Source organism: Protopterus annectens, chromosome 2.part1 (genome assembly GCF_019279795.1).
Source record: "Protopterus annectens isolate FY-2018-M chromosome 2.part1, PAN1.0, whole genome shotgun sequence".
Lineage (NCBI taxonomy): Eukaryota > Metazoa > Chordata > Ceratodontiformes > Protopteridae > Protopterus > Protopterus annectens.
In genome coordinates, this window is record NC_056729.1 from 1,728,409,093 (window position 1) to 1,728,428,940 (window position 19,848).

Below are 19,848 nucleotides of genomic sequence, written 5' to 3' on the forward strand. Positions count from 1 at the left end.
AGAATGGGGAGCTCTGAACAGCCTACCTGTCCTTGGAGGAATGGTTTCTGCCTAGAATCTGTAGTAAGAATGGGGAGCTCTGAACAGCCTACCTGTCCTTGGAGGAATGGTTTCTGCCTAGAATCTGTAGTAAGAATGGGGAGCTCTGAACAGCCTACCTGTCCTTGGAGGAATGGTTTCTGCCTAGAATCTGTAGTAAGAATGGGAGCTCTGAACAGCCTACCTGTCCTTGGAGGAATGGTTTCTGCCTAGAATCTGTAGTAAGAATGGGGAGCTCTGAACAGCCTACCTGTCCTTGGAGGAATGGTTTCTGCCTAGAATCTGTAGTAAGAATGGGAGCTCTGAACAGCCTACCTGTCATTGGAGGAATGGTTTCTGCCTAGAATCTGTAGTAAGAATGGGGAGCTCTGAACAGCCTACCTGTCCTTGGAGGAATGGTTTCTGCCTAGAATCTGTAGTAAGAATGGGGAGCTCTGAACAGCCTACCTGTCCTTGGAGGAATGGTTTCTGCCTAGAATCTGTAGTAAGAATGGGGAGCTCTGAACAGCCTACCTGTCCTTGGAGGAATGGTTTCTGCCTAGAATCTGTAGTAAGAATGGGAGCTCTGAACAGCCTACCTGTCCTTGGAGGAATGGTTTCTGCCTAGAATCTGTAGTAAGAATGGGGAGCTCTGAACAGCCTACCTGTCCTTGGAGGAATGGTTTCTGCCTAGAATCTGTAGTTGTATTGGCCATTTTGGGCTAATTTCTACCTCTTTAAACTTTCTGATATAAAAATCACATTTGCACGGTTTTGCGCATAGTGCAGCGGTGGTTAGCTAGGAGGTACAAGCAAACACGGAGGGACTATGGCTAACAAAGTTCGCAGACGACTGCAAACTGGGTGCCATAATTGAAACTCCTACTGACGTAGACATCCTTCAAAAGGGTCTTATGGATACAGATACATGGTGCCAAAACCATGGCCTCAAGCTAAATGTCAAAAAGTGCATTGTCATCCCCTTTGGGAAAAAACAAGTACCTATGAATTACAACATAGGTAGTAGCCCACTTACCACAGAGAGTGTGATGAGACCTAGGAACTCAGGTGGATAGTAACCTCTCCTTCGACAACCATATTGCTAAAGTGGTTAGAAAATCCTTCTACATGGTGCACCTTATCACAAAGGGATTTGCATCTAGGAATAAGGAAGTTATTGTCCCCCTCTACTCATCACTCATTAGACCCGTTATTGAATATAATGCCCTGTTCGGGATGCACCTAACAAGACATCTGCAGCAACTAGAGAGACCTCAAAAGTACCTCACAAAGAGGATAACGGGCCTCAAACAGATGCCCTATGCCATGAGGATAAAAAAAACGTACTTGGTCGCGTACCGGCTACTCAGAGGTGATCTCTGCCTGACAAACAAGACAGTGTCAGACCCCAAATTGCTAGAAATGCTCCACCTAAGGAAAACCCAATCCACCAGAGCTACACGCTCAAGGGACATAAACCTGAGATCAACAATAAACAGGACTTGGAGGGACAGATCTGTGTCCCAGAGAACTCCCCTTTGCTCTGGAATAAGGTCCTCATATATGTGAGACTGAGCTCCTCATTAGCGCTCTTGAAGAGGAATCTTGATGAGTGGATGGGAAACAGGAAATTCACCCCGGGAATCACTTCTGTGGCCCTGATAGACAGGGGCGCAGGTAACTAAACCACTTGGGAGGGAAGCGAAAGCAGAACATTTTTGGCTAGGCTTAATTATGCCCTGGGCCCAATAGCCTAGTACCTACCTATGAACCTATGAATCCATTCTTGTCTTCACAGCACTTAACTTCCATTCTCTTCTCCCATCCTGGTTTGTTGTAGTCTAGCTATAGTGTATTGTACCAGCATTAATGTATTGTTTGTGGGAGATGTGGCAGGTTGTGCACTGGACAGGTGGTGTATAGTAATAACGGGTGTAACTAATTTGCTATAGTCTTGAATGACCGTCATGGTATTTGTGTCCCTAGTATGATCTCTGTGTTTGCATAGTGGAGTGTTCCCAGAAGAGGCACCTTTCATGCTTTCAACTCTTGCTGGAATTAGTGGCAGAGACGTAACTTAAAACGTAATACTGGTTGGACAGTATATGTGGGTCCATGTGGCATGTGTACTTTGTGTAAAACGTTTGCTGGCCTTTTCAAGGATTTAATCTTGTGCACTTGTGTAGGATCCCTGAAAGCTGTTGGACACTGGTTGTTTTGGAACATATGTAATCAGTCCTTCTCTGAATGTCACCAGCCACAGCCTGGGTCAGAAGAGCAAGAGTAAACGCAGTGTGTGTGTGTTTATGTAAATGTGTGTGCGTGTGTGTGTGTGTGTATATATATATATATATATATATACATATACATATACATATATATATGTGTGTGTGCGTGTGTGTGTGTATATATATATATATATATATATATGTGTGTGTGTGTGTGTTTATGTAAATGTGTGTGTGTGTGTGTGTGTGTGTGTGGTGTGTGTGTGTATATATATATATATATATATGTGTGTGTGTGTGTGTGTGTATATATATATATATATATATATATATATATATATATATATATATATATACATATGTGTGTGTGTGTGTGTGTGTGTGTGTGTGTGTATATATATATATAGATATATATAGAGATATAGAGATATAGCGATATAGAGATAGATATATATATATATATATGTATGTATATATATATATATATGTATATAGATAGTGGATATAAAAAGTCTACACACCCCTGCTAAAATGCCATTTTTTTGTAATATATAAAAAAAAAAATGAGACCACAATAAATCATTTCAAAACTTTTCCTACCTTTGATGTGACCTATAACCTGATTCAGTTGAAAAACAAACAAATCTGTCAGCCAGGGAAAAATATAAAAAAATAAAAAAAACGTACAGTAAGCCGCTTGCGTAAGTGTGCACGCCCTTAAACTTTGTTGAAGCATCTTTTGATATAATATAGCTCACATTAAAGGTGGGAAAAGTTTTGAAATGATGTATTGTGGTCTCTTTTTTTTTTTTTTTTTTTTTTTTTTTTATACCACAAAAACCTGGCATTTTAACAGGGGTGTGTACATTTTTTATATCCACTGTATATATATTTTTAATTTATTTAACATTTGTTTGCAAGGATAGTCCGACTGGACAACAAGTGTCCGTTTTCAGCGGAGTCCTGGGGAGAAAAACTCCTTAAGTTTAGAGAGAGAAGAAAATTGTACAGAAGAGACTTTACAGAGTAGTAGCATACAGATTGTGTAGACTTTACAGCAATTAGCATACATTAAGAGGATAGTCCACCTTTTGGTCGAAAATACAAGTGTACACAATATATAATGAGAGTAGATAAGAACTTGGTAGAGCATTGCAAGATATTTCACAATTGAATAAGAGTATATAAATGTTAAAATTTTCCATATATACATTCAAGCAAATATACATGTAAGAGTATACATGCATATATATGCATACACATACACATATGTACCTACATACACACACACACACACACACACACACATATATATATATGCATGTGTGTGTGTATACACACATATATACACGTATACACACACACACACACACACACACACACACACACACACGTACGTACGTACGTACATACACTCATATATAGGTTATTGCTCACACATGGATAGGTATAGTTAGATGGTGTTTGTGTTGTGCAGGACAGATGGGTGTAGAAATAGTAAGTGGACGAGGCTTCAGGGGGTCAATTACAGTTGCATAGATGGTTGGTGAAGAGGTACGTTTTAAGTAGGCTTTTGAAGGAGTGTGTAGAGTTTTGTAGTTTGAGGTCATGGGAAAGTTTGTTCCATATTTCTATTTCATGGGCAAATAGTGATTCCCCGGAGTTGTTTTTGCATGTAACGGTTTTGATTAAGACTTCGTGGGAGGACCGAAGTTGTCTATTCGAATTGTGGACGTTTAGCATGCCATTCAGGTCGGGGGGTTTCTCAGGATAGTACAGAATTAGGTGAGCTAGGCTGAGGTGATGGTACCTTAATAGGTTTAGAAATTCAAGCCAATGCAAGGCTTGTAGGGAAAGGCAGTGGTGATATTGTGATTTGGCATTGGTAGCGAATCTAGTGATTTTGTTGTAACAGATGGAAAGTTTATTAAGGTCAGTTTTGTAAAGATTAGTTAGAACTGGGGATTCATAAATTAGAGTAGGTTGGAGGTGGCTCCTGGCTATTGCAATTCGAGATTCAGTGGTTAGATAACTTTTACAGCGATAGAGAATCTAGCATTTTGTGGACTTTTAGTGATGGTTGTTATGTGCTTTGTGAATTTGAGTTGCTGGTCATGGTAACTCCTAGGAGTTTAGCCTCAGTGACAGGGGTGATTTTGGTTTTGTGGACTTTAGTGATAGTTGTTGATATGTGCTTTTTGAATTTGAATTGCTGGTCAATGGTAACTCCTAGGAGTTTACCCTCAGTGACAGGGGTGTTTTGGGTTTTGCTGGCAGAGAGGGTAAGGTTACTCGTTTTAGTAGAGTGGAATAGCATTAGTTGTGTTTTCTTGGGATTTTAGTAATAGTTGCGAGTTGTTAAGCCAGTTTTCTATTTCAGAGAAGGCTTCTTGGGCTTTTTGTTGGAGAAATTGGATGTTGGGTGCAGAGCATATGAGAGTTGTGTCATCAACGTATTGGACTATGTCGGCTTTAGAGGTAGCCGAGTGGAGTTGGTTTGGAGTTGGAGTGGAGATAGATATAGATATATGACAAGCAGACATTAGATATGACTTACAAGACATGGATAAGGAGGGCTAAAGTCTAGCTGTTCAGAGTAAAAGTACAGGTAAGGAGTATAAAACATAAGTTGGTAGGAAGATAATAGAAGAGGGAGAAATGAATTGTATAACAGATGAGACGAGGATAGTGGGGTAAGACTCTAGGAAGATACCAGTTTCTTTTCCTTCAGACCCTCAGCGGCAATGAATCATCCAAGGGCTCCTTTAACTGTGGGTTTTATGGGTACTTGTCCTGCTAGACAGGGGTCCAGGGAGGTAAATATTGTGGGAAGAAATGTCCAGGGAATTGTTATGACTAGGCTTGTATAGGCCCTAGGGCCGATAGCCTAGTACCAACCTAATACAGTGTTGCGTATATTAGCATTTTAGTATATCTTGTCAATCAGGATGCTTTGGGGAGGTGAGAGAAAATCTACCCAGGAAGTCCACGCAGAACCTGCAAAAACATGCATACTCCACGCAGTGACTTGAGGTCAGTGTTGATCCCTAGACCCTGGTGGTAACAGGCAGAGATCTTAGTTACTGTCAGTTGCTATGCAGTATCTTAACTGAAGGGCCTTTCCTCTTAAATGATGGTAACCCATTTCATTAAGACTTATTGTGAAACCATGATTGTTTTATTCATCTGCTGTTTTGGTGAGCATCTTGCACAACTTCTGTTTATGTAGTAATAATATAGTTTTGAACAGGATAAATACATATTCAGACTGAAAGATTAATTATATGTAAAGTGTGTATTAATCTGTGGCCTGGATTGTTTCAGCTCAGGTTCAAATTGAAGGAGATTTCCTGCCATGTTCCTTTTCCATTTTGGAAGATCAGCCTATGGATATGCTACTGGGACTGGACATGCTTAAAAGACATCAGGTAGTGTGAGCATAGTAGATGAAATTTCCTGTATATTAAAAAAAATGTAATCCTGCTTGTGGAATTCCTCAAGAAGTGGTATCATCTGAATTAACATACATGCAAATGTCTGCTGATTCCTTATTAAATATTAATCTAAAAAGTTGTGTAAATTATCAGTGTAAATGTTCATTTAGTCGAAATTATCAGTGTAATTTATGTTGTCATGAACAGAATTACCATACCTCATGCCAGAATTGTAAGGAAACTAGCATCCTTAAACATAGATCCTTCCAGTATGATGAATAGCAAATTGGCTGAAAGACAGAACCGGCTTAGTTTGTATGGCAGGTGCCTCTTCATATAGTGCTGACATAACCAGTGGAGTCCCCCATGATTCTGTGCTGGATCTCTTCCTGCTTCTCCAATCTCAAAAATGATGACCATGACCTCTGCTTCACTAGATTCGCAGCTGACTGCAAACTGTCAGCCTCCCTCTGAGGTCTGCACTCTTCAGAAAGGGCTCATTTTAGTAATTACTTGGTCTACATAAAATGGGCTTAAACTGAGAGTTAAAAAAGTGTAGTGTTGTTTATTTTGGAAAAAGGAAATTACCCATTTCATACACTACAGAGTGTAGAAAGCACATCCATACTAAATGAAAAAATAGTTTGGAACCCGGGGCACTTGAGTCAGCAGTTCCTTCTCCTTTGATTATCGCATTGCAAGTGTAGTTAGGAAATCCTGCTTAGCAGAGAGAATAGCCAAAAGTATTTTGTCCAGCTCCAAAGAGGTTTATGCAACACTCAAGGCGCATTATAGAGTGCAGTGCTGTGTTTATGTATCACAACTGACATATCAAAAAACATTAGATCCCCAGAGGTTCCTCACAAAAAAAAAAAAAAAAAAATCTCTGCTATTAAATTAGTTCCCAAGAGAGAGAGAGACTGGAAGCCTGTCCCAGTACTTTGTGTCTTATAGACTCCTGTGATGTGGTCTGTGCCTCACTGCACTATTAAAGATGCAGTGGTCGTTGACCTTGTATAACTGAGCAGGTGTAGCAGTTCATCTAATTCCAGAACCAGAGATGTAACCCTTCACCAGTAGGTAGACAGAACAAGATCGAAAGACAAGATTCATTATCCATAGCTCCCCATCCCTTTTTCTCTGGAGTAAACTTTTTTCTGCAAGTTAAACAGTGCAAGTCTGAATCCAACATCTTCCATCAGGCTAAACTAGATGATTGGATGGGTGCTGTTTCATTTACCACAAGACTAACTGGTCTTTTCCTCCTTGGGAAAGGAGGTAAAGCCTGAGGGTGGATATTGGCAAGGGCTTGATGGCCTCTGTAATAGAAGTCTTCGTAACTCCTTTAAGAAACTCCTCGCATACAACTGACTTGACAACTTTTGAACAGCTGTGACAGCTCATTGTGGCTCCACAAGACAACTTTGTTGTTAGTTTGTCTTTGCCCTGCATGGCCACAGCCGTACTTCCTGTATTTTTCTTGTACTGCAGTGTGTGTACATCTGTCAGGATTAATTGTGATTAGATTAGCATATTTTTTTTCTAAACAAGTATCTGTTTTTTAATTATAGTAGAGATCCACCTTCTAGCTGTCCATTCCTATTAGTTCTCTGTTTCCTGTGCTTTTTTCTTTTTTTGTTATGGAATGGATGTTGCTTTTTGAAGAGACATACAAGTGGCTGCCAGAAACTGCCCTGGCCTTGGGAGGTTGTGTGAGTGTGTGTGTGCACATGCATGTTGGGAGTAGTGTTGCACTTTTGGTAACTGAGTGTTGTTCTGAGTCAAATATGCAGCCATCTTTTGTGATGTGCCTAGGGAAAACCCTGCATTACATCATGTGCTTGTTCATATAGCACTTTGGAATTTGCTGTATAATTTGTGTCTAGTCCAATAAAAATTTATTATTTAGTTCCCGTTTGATTACCGGGGAAGTCCACTGGGCCCAGATAGCCCATTTTCAGTGGAGGCCTGGGGAGAAAAGCTCCATGAAACATTGCAGTAAAGATAGCAGTCCAATAAAAATAAAAGTACAAATACAAATACATATCAAATAATACAAAGCGTGAGCAACATTGCCCAAAGTGGAAAAATGCCTCAACTACTCACTATAAATGAAGTTAGAAAATGCTTTATTGCCACAAGCAGTTTGCAAGCTATTACAACTGAAACCTAACTTACATAGCATAATACATTACATAAGTAACTGCAGTTGTCATTAGTTGGCTTCAGACATTAAATTTTCCCAAGACGGTAACTGTGTAATTGAACCTGGAAACTTCTTGATACTTGTATCACACAGTTGGGTCTGTATCAGGCCATAATAAAGCCGTGATCTCCAAATCTTGGTAGTGTCATCAGCACAAAGTAAAATGCCTGTCATTTATTTTTATTTTATTTATTCTTTGTTGACTGAGTTCATTACGGCATGTCCTGTACTTAACATACTTACATTTTCTGGTCCCCAATTTGGAGATTTTAATGCTTATTATCTAGTTACTTAAATTATCTGTTGTCTCCCACTTCACTCTTCTACCATTAAGGATGCCACGTTTACTGGCCAGACTCTAAGGCTTTGACTGCAAATCCCCATGGTGTGCCTCCATTTTACTTTAAGCCAAGAGCCTTACTCTGTTCTCTCCAGGTTGAGAACCAGCTGTAGTCTGGCAAACTAACAATGTATACACTTTGCAATAGACACCAGAAAATCGGTCTCTGAGAAATAAAATGCTTATAGACTTTGCAGCTGCAGAAGTTTTTCTACACATTGTTTCTTGTCAGCTTTGGTCTCATGTAAAGCATGCTCAGCCAGCAAGGTCAGATGTCATGCTGCTGCATTAAAAGTTGTTTTGTATCATACTGTGAAAGCAGATGCTCGTCTTTGGAAAGTTACTGTTATTACCTGCACTAAACAGTTCAGTTATTAAGTTCTTTAAGTCCCTAATTAGTCTCTTTAGAGTTGTAGAGATCACACTAAGTAATCTGCCTGACTTAAATGCATAGTGTTCCTCACCATTATATCCTCAGTGTGTTTTATTTAACTTATTTGAACTTGAGGTCCATTTTTGGCAAGCCTGGGATTGTCAGAATTATTATGCAATGTAGACCTTGTGTTTGGGTACAGAGACTTGGCTGGATGACATTTAGTTCTTATTTGTTGGCTGTAGTGCCCTCCCTAGGGAGGACAGGATTGAGATGCCTGTTTGTTATGGTTCTTAGCTGCATTTCACCCAGGTGACCAACAGCCCTGCCATCTTATTTAAACATGTCTGGGGTGTTACTCCTCACATCCTGCCCACCAATTTTTGTGAGACTGTCATGTGATTTCCTAGTTGCCCTTATTGTCAGACAATAGGCAGTTCTGAGTAACTTCAGTGTTTGGGTCGATGAGTCAGTGGCTTATAGTAAAGAATTCCTTAAATTACTAAGGAATTTGATTTTGTTTAGGTAATTACTTCTGCAGACCATTATAACTTGGTGTTCAATATTGCATGATATTGTCAAGTGCAAGGCTTAGGTGCGAGTCCTGTGATCAGCACTGTAAGCAATTGTGTATGTGTGATTTGGTGTGGATTGTTTTTTGTATTCAGATAACAGTATCTCATAAATTCACTTTCCTCTGAGGTACAGTGATCTTGGAGTTAGTATATTTAAAGTGAACAGTCACACTTTTGGTATACATGGCTGCACTCTGCAACCTAAGTGTATTGTCGCACTTCTGCTCTACATTGTGGCACTTGTAACCTAAGTGCCGCAATGTATTTTCCACACTATCAGAATAGAGTTATGTGGACAGTTTCTTAATAAAAAAATATAATAAACTTTTAAGTACTCACCCATATGATTCTACCATATCCCTTGCTGACTTCACTAAGGCGTGGGTTGGGTGTGTCCTTAGACTTTATTGTACAGGTTGTGGTGCTACCATTGACGTTTGTGGATGCAACCACTCATGCTCTGCCCCATTGATATTACCAGGGGCAAAGTTCTGTAAACTTTTCAGTGATGTCATAGAGGGAAAATTAGTTTATGAAGGATTTTATTTTAAGGATTGTGCTTTAAAACAGCCAATGATAGCAAGGAAGTTGGGGTCAGCACTGGAGGCGCACACAGTGTGCCATGATTTGTAACGCACGTGTAAGAGTGTGACTGTACACTTTAAGTAACAGATATTGAGGTGAGCAGTGAAAGAGATTTGATACTTGCTGATTTGCTGAAAGTTGGATACTTTTCTAGTGAACTTCTGATTTTTCTTTTACCAATGGGCTGAACTTTTGTCATGGAACTGATTATCTCTGATTTGATGTGATTTGAGGATAGAGCAAGTGCTATGCTCTGACCACCAACTAGTTTGTTTTGCAGATGTTATTCATCAGGTGCAGCCTTCTGATCATAACTAGTGAAGTGCAGAAACTTAGTGTAACATCTGAGCAACTCATATTTGTCATCCGCCACTTGATGTTCAGTGTGGGTGATCCAGATGTGCTTTCTCTTTTTTTTAATTGGAGTCCAACAGCCACTGTAGGTCTCTGCCCCAGTGCATGTATTCTTTGTCACCTTTGGTTTGCTAATTTGCATATTTAAAATAGGGGAGTATGAAGGTTTAAGCGTGAATTATCTAAGGTAAAGGGTAGGTAACAATCGCAGGAGCATCTTGTTTTAGCGTAAATTATCTAAGGTAAAGGGTAGGTAACAATCGCAGGAGCATCTTGTTTTAGCATAAATTATCTAAGGTAAAGGGTAAGTAACAATCGCAGGAGCATCTTGTTTTAGCATAAATTATCTAAGGTAAAGGGTAGGTAACAATCGGAGGAGCATCTTGTTTTAGCGTAAATTATCTAAGGTAAAGGGTAGGTAACAATCGGAGGAGCATCTTGTTGCTTTGTGTGAATACAAACGCTTAATAAAAAATGGCTAGTTATAGCAGTCAGTCTTCCATTAGATAACCATGGTGGGACTTGACTGACCTGCTTATTTAACAGTGAAGTCGGGTTAAAGTTCAATTAATCCACAGTACCTATGTGAACATTACCATAATGTATTGGTTCTTTATAGATTTTGTGCTATATAAAGTGCTTTGACTGTTTTATTTGTTGTCCTAACTTCACCCATTAGATACTGCTTCCTTTACAGTGTGCGTTTCCTTTAAGGAACACTTCGCCCATTAGATACTGCTTCCTTTACAGTGTGTGTTTCCTGTAAGGAACACTTCACCCATTAGATACTGCTTCCTTTACAGTGTGTGTTTCCTGTAAGGAACACTTCGCCCATTAGATACTGCTTCCTTTACAGTATGTGTTTCCTGTAAGGAACACTTCGCCCATTAGATACTGCTTCCATTACAGTGTATTTCCTGTAAGGAACACTTCACCCATCAGATACTGCTTCCGTTACAGTATGTGTTTCCTGTAAGGAACACTTCGCCCGTTAGATACTGCTTCCTTTACAGTATGTGTTTCCTGTAAGGAACACTTCGTCCATTAGATACTGCTTCCTTTACAGTATGTGTTTCCTGTAAGGAACACTTTGCCCATTAGATACTGCTTCCGTTACAGTGTGTGTTTCCTGTAAGGAACACTTCGCCCATTAGATACTGCTTCCTTTACAGTATGTGTTTCCTGTAAGGAACACTTTGCCCATTAGATACTGCTTCCGTTACAGTGTGTTTCCTGTAAGGAACAGTGCTGACCATTACGATTGCTGTTTTAATGCTCTTTCTTTTCTTTTTAGTACCTCTTTGTGTTTTGCCTTTCAGTCTGAATCATGACTGAAAAGAGTTTGTGGACCAGCCCTTCAGCATTGATAATGAGCAAAAAATAAATAGTAAAAATAAAGGGGGCATTGTGTACTGCATGGTGACTTTCTCATTACCTTTTGAAGAGCTTTTATAAAAGGTACAGTTTTGCATAAAGACATTTCTGTTGTATTTACTTGATAGACAGTGCTCCTCTGAGCTGCTGATAGGGTGTGCAGCTTGGCTTGTCTCAGCACACAGAAGAATGTAAGCTCATGGCTTTGTGTTTTTTTTTTTTCTTTTCATAACTACACTTGACGTCCATCATATTGATCACTGCTGCACTAGTTTTAGCTTGTATTTTTCCAAGTTTGTAAACAGCCAGCTTCCAAATCTTCAGGGTGCCTTCCACACACTCAAACCATTAGGCAGTTCTAGCTGAGCTGCCTAATTCACTGGTTTGAGCACCAAACCTTTCAGAGCTTTCCTGCTACCAAAGAGAGCACTCCTTCCTCTGCGGGCTTTAGAGAATCGTCTGACAGCTTGTGCTGTTACTTTGCTAGTCAGATAAGTTCCCTTTGTGGAAAAACCTTCCACACTTTAAATTTACTAAACGTACTTTCCTGGTTAAGAAAGATGTATGTCTTTGCTGAAATCACTGTTGCAGGATTCCTGACATATGAATTGTCACCCCTGATGTCCAGCTGTGGGTACCAAAGCTTTACATTCCCTAGGTCATACATCTGATGCACGAACTCAACTCATATGAATGGGTCTGATGTACAACTTCAGCTTGTATGCATTGGGTTGTAAAGACGGACATAGAAACATGGATCCTTAGACTATCTGTATGCAAGCCCGAATACAGGCCGTGCATCCGTTGATGCTTTTGCTTCGATTGCTTATCTAGATAAGTGCCCCATTAGGGAACCTTCCTTTTTATCTTATGATTTTTTTGAAAGTTGTAGATGTCAGCTAGTAGGGATAAGTGCGAGTGAGGTCGGCAAGTTCCATACAAGGACTTGCGTACCAAGCAAAGCATAGACAATTGAAGTCGGAAAATAACAGACATTTGAATTTCAGACTTCATTCCCTTCAGAAAATGCATGCTAATGCAAAACCTGTTCTCTCAACTTTCTATGTTTATAAAAGCAATGTTTAAAAATTGTCCCTATTTTGGGCCTTTGTTCCCTCATTGTTTATGGGTTTGTCCAGATTTCTTGTTTTCATGTGTTTTTATATATTTTTGATGTAAAATGCTTCCTCCAACACGGTTAACACATACTACAGTAAGTTTGAAACATTAGGCGGAGGAACTATTTTACATCAACAGTAATAATAAAATAATATAGTACTTTATAAAAAAAAAAAAGTAAAACACAATAATTTACAGAGAAGCCCATTCTCTAAACCAAATAATGCCCTCCAGGGTGTCTGATGTGTAGCACCCTTCCAGGGGTGTAGAGGCCCACCGCCTGTGGTGTGGGGCCTCATAACACCCCTGGCAGGCATTAATTATACAGTAGCACACATCCTGTTGGGCATTATTGCTTGTTTGGAGATGGGTACTCCTGCTTCTTTCCCAGTCTCACCTGTCTTTGAGGCTTTCCAAGATGCCTTTCAGTCCACCTTTTCTGCACCCGATTCTCAACCACTAGCTCCTAAGAGACCAGACCGTCCCTGATGACCATTAATATCTATATAAAAAACCCAGTGGCAGACCCTTCTGTATCATTCTTTGGATAGGCCCTCTAAGCTTCTGCCCAATGTTAATGCCCTACCTACTGACAAGGACAGAAGGGCTATGGACAGATGGGAAAATGTTTACAACTCTGCTACTCTTGCGTTTAGAGCAATTAATTACCAGACTCAAATGAAGGTGTTTGATGACTTTGTTTAAGAAGTTAAGGACAGGTATCTTTGTTCCTCTTGCAGCAGAGTCTAAGTATGAAATGCAGGGCTTAATTTCACGCCCATTCAGATTTCCAGACACAGCATTAAGTGCAGTTAAGATGCTGTGGATGCTGCTTCTAGGGCACCTACCACTTGATCTGTTATTCAGAGATGTAGATGGCTTCATAGTTGGCCTGTACTTGAGGATTTCAAATATAAAATTCCAGATTTGCCATTGGACAAAGACTTACTGTTTGGCCCTGTCTGTTCAAAACTCTCCAAAACCAAGGTTAGAACATGAAAGACTGAAGACAGATCCTGCTCTTCTCTGTTCCTAGATACCATAGGATGTACCCAGCTAAATCTACCTCCATCATTACAAGAGATCCTAGGATAGTTCGAAACAAACAAAACCTTCTAGAAAAAGATGCTCTGAAAAAACCCGAAGGGAAACTCCAGCTGAGAGACTGTCCTTTTTGGAGGCAAAGGCTTTATTGTTCCTGGTAAGGTGGGAAGCTATTACCACAGACATGTAGGTCCTGTCCATCTTCAGGGATGGTTATACTATATCCTGGAAAAACATGTCCCCTCTGAGAGGCCTGCTACCTCCTCAAAATCAGCTGTCCCTTCTGACTCCCAAATCTTGCTTAGTGTCACTAGATATGAAGGATGCAAGGAGATTCCTCAGTTGTTTTTCTCTGGCATTTCGCATTTTTAGTTTACTGCTGTGCCTTTTGGTCTTTCAGCAACACCAGAAGCGTTCACAAAATACATAGCTGCTGTTGTAGCTTTCTGTCATACTTAAGGAAGTCAGATTTTTCCATATCTGGGTGACCTTCTGATCCAGGCTCTCTCCCCAGAAATTCTTCAGCTTCTTCAGTTTACCCATCCATCTTTCAGCAGGTTTGGGTTTTACTATAAACAAAAAAAAAAAATCACAAATTGTTCTCAAACAAAACCTGGTGTTTCTGGGATGCAGACTGGACACACAGAAAATGCATGGCATCCTTCCCCAGGAGAAAGATCTCAGTCTGTCTGGTTACTTCCAGGCCTGTTCTCCACAACCCATTTTTCTGCAAGGGAGATGCTAAGGGCTTTGGGATTCATGGCAGTCACTATCCATATGCTTCCCTTGGCCAGGCTTCACATGAGGAAGATCCCAGTTGTACATGAAATTTATGTGGTCTCAGCACTGCCATCCCTTGGACACCTTGATTCCTCTGCTCCCTGAAGGAATTACCTTGGAGGAACTGTCAGGTCGTCCTCAACCCTGGATTACCTTTCACAGCTCCTCTTCATTTTCAAGTTCTCACGGACATCTCAGATGAGGTAAGGGGATGTGTGTGAATGGAATCCCACAGTGCAGGGGAAATGGCACCCCCAGGTCCTGAAGGAACATTTCAACCTGAAAGAAGTGAAGGTTCTTTTGCAAGCTGTGGATTTTTGTCCATCTTTGGAAACCTAGACCATTCCTAGTGCACATGGAATAGACCACAGTCATGTGGTAGATAACTAGGGTGGCGCTAGGTCTTACTAACTGTTCAGATTAGCACAGAAGGCATGGAACTTGACAACACAAATGAACATCATGTTCACAGCCATATACATCCCTTCTCAGGACTGTGTACTAGCAGACTGCTTAGGCCACACCATGGAGAACCCCCATGAGTGGACTTTAAATAGAGATGTCTTCCACAACATCACACTTCAGTGTGGCACTCCTCAGAGCTCTTTGCTTCAGCAAATAACCGTAATTTGCCCCAGATCTGCACCAGGGACCCTTGCCCTACTGCCTGGAGGACAGTTGACATTGTTACAATGGGCAATTGTGCTGTGCTGATGAGGTTTGGCTTTATTGGCCTGAAATTGTCCATTGCAACGACTTAAAAAGAAATAATGGGCAATTGTGCTATGCTTATGACTATGAGGTCATAACAAGTTGATGAGGTTTGGCTTTATTGGCCTGAAATTGTCCATTGTAACGACTTTAAAAGAAATAAGTTGTGGGCATTCAGAATCACCATATAGCTGAAACACCTCATGTTCATAAGGGTCATGCGCATATATTCCATGTGGCTCTGATACAGGAGGTTTGAAAGGTCATTCAGTAGAAGTTCTAGCTTGGCTGGAGTTTTCATTTAGTTTTTACTAACATTCTTTACTTGGAAAACCATCATCCTCTTGGCCACCACCTCTGCTAGGAGAGTTTCTGAGCTTCAAGTTCTCATGGCCATCTCCCCTTTTCTTATTTTTCACAAAGACAGCACATCTTTCAGGGCTAACCTATTCTTCATACCAGAGGTAGTGAACAAGCTGTCTTTGTCAAGCTGTTCATCTTCCCACTTTCTTTCCCCATCCCAAAAGTAGGGAGCGGAAAGGATCTTGCATTCTCTGGACATTTGCAGGTATCTCCGATTTAGCTGGACAAAAATATATCCTTCAGAAAACCTGGCCAGCTGTTTTGTGTCCCCTAAGCTGGGACAGCCAGTCTCCGAATAAACTGTTTCAGTCTGGATTTCAAAGGCTCTCTTTGTGCTACTTGCACTACAGTAAGACCTTACATTCCTACCCTAAAGCGCATTCCACTAGAGCAATCGCTTTCTCAGTGGCTTTCCACAAAGGAATGACTCCAGGTCTGTATGGGAAGTGGCCACTTTGTCCTCTGTATACACACACTACAGAATTGATGCTTTCTCCATGTTCAGGGCCACCTTTACTAGGTCAGTCCTGTTTGGACTGCTGAACAAATCTTGATAGCCAATTACCTTTCCTTCCTTCAGCTTTAGAAATCGCCCATATGTCAGGAATAGTGCAGCAGTGATTTCTGTCAGGACATAATCCAGTTGTGTAAGAACTTATGATCATAACAGTAGATGTCCTACTGATCACTGTTGCTGTATTCCATCCCACCCGCGATCCCCTATTCTTTCACTTAAATCTTTAGTTGCCTGTCTCCCTTTTCTCTAGTCTTTGCTCTATTTCCTGGGTATGGAGGAGTTTTCTCACCAGTTTGAGCTACACCCCTCCTAGCTGACCATTCTTCTGTTAGTAGTCTTCAGTCTGCTGGTTTGGAGAAAGTCTGAGGATCCACACCCATACATGCATCTTTTTACCCCTTCACATACGAGCTGGGGTCGTGCATCGGACACATGACCTAAGGATGGCAAAGCTTTGGTACTCTGGGTGTCAACAGTGACAATTCATATGTTAGAAGTATTGCAACAGTGATCAGTAGGATGTCTGCTGTTATGGTAAGTTCTTACACAGTTGTAGTTCTTCTAGGAACTTGTATTTTTACAGACTCTTATGAGACTTACCTGCACTTTTAAACAGAAGTGCACTTTTTTCTGTCAGTTTTAAAACTATTTGTAAACCATTTTTTTCTGTGGTGAAACTGTTTATTTTACTTTTTGGGGCTGGGGACTTGTACAAAAGTGCTTTTTACTGTGTCTTTGTTAGGGGAAAGTTACTTTCAACAACATTAAATTTTTACTGGATTATACTAGTTTTTAGCAGGAGAAAGGCACGATTTTCTTCTTGACCATAGAACAAACTACCGGTCAAATGATAGGTCCTTCCTTCAGTCACAAAAAGAAAAAAGGTAAGTGAACAGCCCTCCACAGCAGGCTAACATTTTGCCTCAGCCACAGGTGGGTGACTCTGCTGTGGCCAAAGTTGGGTCCTCTGAACACTTATCTGTTACCCTGAATCCCTCTGATGTAGCACCTATAGCTACTAAGGACTGGAGTTTAGCTATGTTCTCTGCTGTTGTTGGGGACCTTCAGTGGGCAAGGGAGAGCCACTTTTGTTGGTGTTGGAAGAGGTAACAGGGCAATTATCAGAATGCTGTGTCCATCTCTGGGAAAACTGCTGCGTCTGCCATTAACAACTCAGTGGGCTCAATTTATCCTGTCAAAAAGAAACATAAAAACTAAACATGTAAATGCTCTGTCTCAAGTATTTTCTGACAGGAGTAGTTTACTAGTTCTGTCTCTGCGCCTAATTCAGGATATTGCCATTTCTTAATAAGGTGGCTTCTGGCAGAAGAAAAAGGATGCCTCTCTTCCTTAAGCGATTCAGGATTTCAAATCTGGAAAGGACGATGAAGGGACAGATGCATTTCTGATTCAGAGGAGAGCACATTATTTTATTCTCCCTGTGGAGGTTTCTCATTCTCTGTGACTGTTTCCAGAATGTGCCTTTGTTTTCAGAGGGAGAGCAGTGAGGTTTCTCACTCCTTCAGAAAATACAGGGAGCTGTTACAAATGGAATTTCCAGAACCTTCACCCATTCCTCCATTGCTGTCTGCATTGGAAGATGTGTGTGTGTCACTGCCTGCAAATTTCCTAATAGTCAGCCTGCTGCCCCTAAAAAGCCAATTAGGTTGTATAAATTTCTTCAATCATTTTTACTTTTTCTTTATACACACCAAACCTGACCCCAGAGCTATAGCTTTAAGTTAATCGTACTCCATTTGTTTTGTGGCAAAACTGTTTGTTTTACTTTTTGGGGTCTGTTTAGACATTTAGTTAATTCCAGTTCTACTATTTCTGACGAGGATGGGAAATTAATTGATAAGTATGGGGGAAAAGTGTGTGCTTCTGCAACTTTGATGTTCAGAATTTGGTTAGGGTCTTCATAATTTGGTTAGGGTCTTCACCTCCCATGGACAAGGTTTGCTCATGCCCAACACAATGCATCTGAAATTCTTCAGGTGAAACTAACACTAGGTAAGACTGCAATCCAAATTGTAGCTTGCTATAGATCCCACACCATGCCCCAATATTCTCACTACACCTTTCTAAACATACTGGAAAATATTAAGATACAGCCAAACATCCTAATACTGGGTAATTTCAACTACCCTCCTGTTAACTGGGAAAACTACTTTGGGTACCAAACACCTTTTCCCAACAGTTCTTGGAATTCATAAATTCCAATGCCCTGGATCAACTAATCCAATGTCCCACCAGGGGCTCCAATATACTAGACCTGGTCATTACCAACATGGGAGATAGACGCTCCACACCAGTGGTCACCCCCTCATTGGTCAGGTCTGACTATAAGCAAGTCCCCCTTGACATCCACAACCCCCCCCACCCCGCAGTAAGGAAACCTCAGTAAAAAACTTCTCCAAAGCCAACTTCATGCTACTCAAGTCAGAAGTAAAAAACTTCATGACACCCATGCAGACGGGAGCTGGAAGTTCAACTGCTGAATCCTACACTAAGGCACTGTACGAGCACATCCACTCATGCATGAATCGTGCCATCCCAAATAGAAGCAAGATGCTCTCCTCCAAAAAAAGGAAGCCAATCTGATGGTCCCCTGCCATAAACAAACTATACAACAGAAGAAACTGTTGCAGAAAAGAGGAAAATCCCAGGATGCAAAAAACTCCCTTACCAGCCTCAGTAAGAAGCTGAGATCCCTCATAAAATCCTCCAAAGCTAGTTACGAAAATAAAATTGCCAAAGATTCCAAAGACAACCACAAGGCATTCTATAGTTATGTCAAGAATCTAAATGGCAATGCTCAGATATGCTCTGAGCTACAACAGAATGGCATTAAATATACTGATTCCAAGGATATTGCCAGTATCCTGGCAGATCGATTTAGTGCCACCTTCACCCTGCTCTTACCCCCCTAAGGGGCCCATCTCAATACCAAAGGATTGCCAAATTCCAGTAATCACAGCCACGCAGGTAGAAACCACACTCTCCAAAGCTAAGAATACAGCATCCATGGGGCCAGATGACATCCCGGGCTGTGTACTATATGAACTACAAAATGAACTGGCACCTCACCTAAGTGTCATGTTTAACCATAGCCTCAACTCAGGCTTCATGTCCACTGAGTGGCGCACAGCTACAGTTATCCCACTCCACAAGGGGGGATCCACCTTGGATCCCAGGAACTACCGTCCCATCAGTCTGACGAGCCTAATCTGCAAGGACATGGAACGAATTGTCATGGAACTTATAAACAAAGACATTGGCAACCTTCAAACACTGGCTCCCACCAAGTTTGGGTTTGTGAAGGGCCAATCTTGTCTCCTGAACCTGATTGACTTCTTCGAATCAGTCTCCAGAGCTGTGGATAAGGGTAAGGCAGTCCACACAGCCTATCTGGACCTCGCTAAGGCCTTCGACACCATCTCCCGCTCTGGAATCATAGATACACTTACTAAGCTGGGGATAAATCCCTACGTCACTCGATGGGTGGTCAACTAGCTTACTGACAGAACCCAGACTGTAAAAGTAGCTGACTCCAAATCCAGCTCCAGATAAGTGACAAGTGGAGTACCTCAGAGTTCAGTTCTGGGACCGCTCTTGTTTGGCATCTACTTCTCTGAAGTACAGGCCAACACTAAGGGACTCTGGCTAGCAATGTTCGCAGATGACTGCAAACTGGGAGCCATTACTGAATCCCCAAATGATGTGGATATTCTACAAAAGGGCATTACAGAAACAGATGCTTGGTGCCAGAGCCATGGGCTCAAGCTTAATGCCAAGACATGTATAGTTATCCCATTTGGGAAAAA

General features: G+C 41.0%; 1 protein-coding gene across 2 annotated transcripts in view; it reads left to right on the plus strand.

The window, feature by feature from the left end:
- Window positions 1–19,848, plus strand: part of LOC122794613 (protein DDI1 homolog 2-like) — an 897,408-nt gene that overhangs the window by 585,518 nt on the left and 292,042 nt on the right. For both annotated transcript variants that reach the window (XM_044063181.1, XM_044063180.1), the window contains exon 7: window positions 5,571–5,674. In XM_044063181.1, the coding sequence (XP_043919116.1) occupies window positions 5,571–5,674 (104 nt within the window). The remainder of the gene's footprint in view (window positions 1–5,570; window positions 5,675–19,848) is intronic.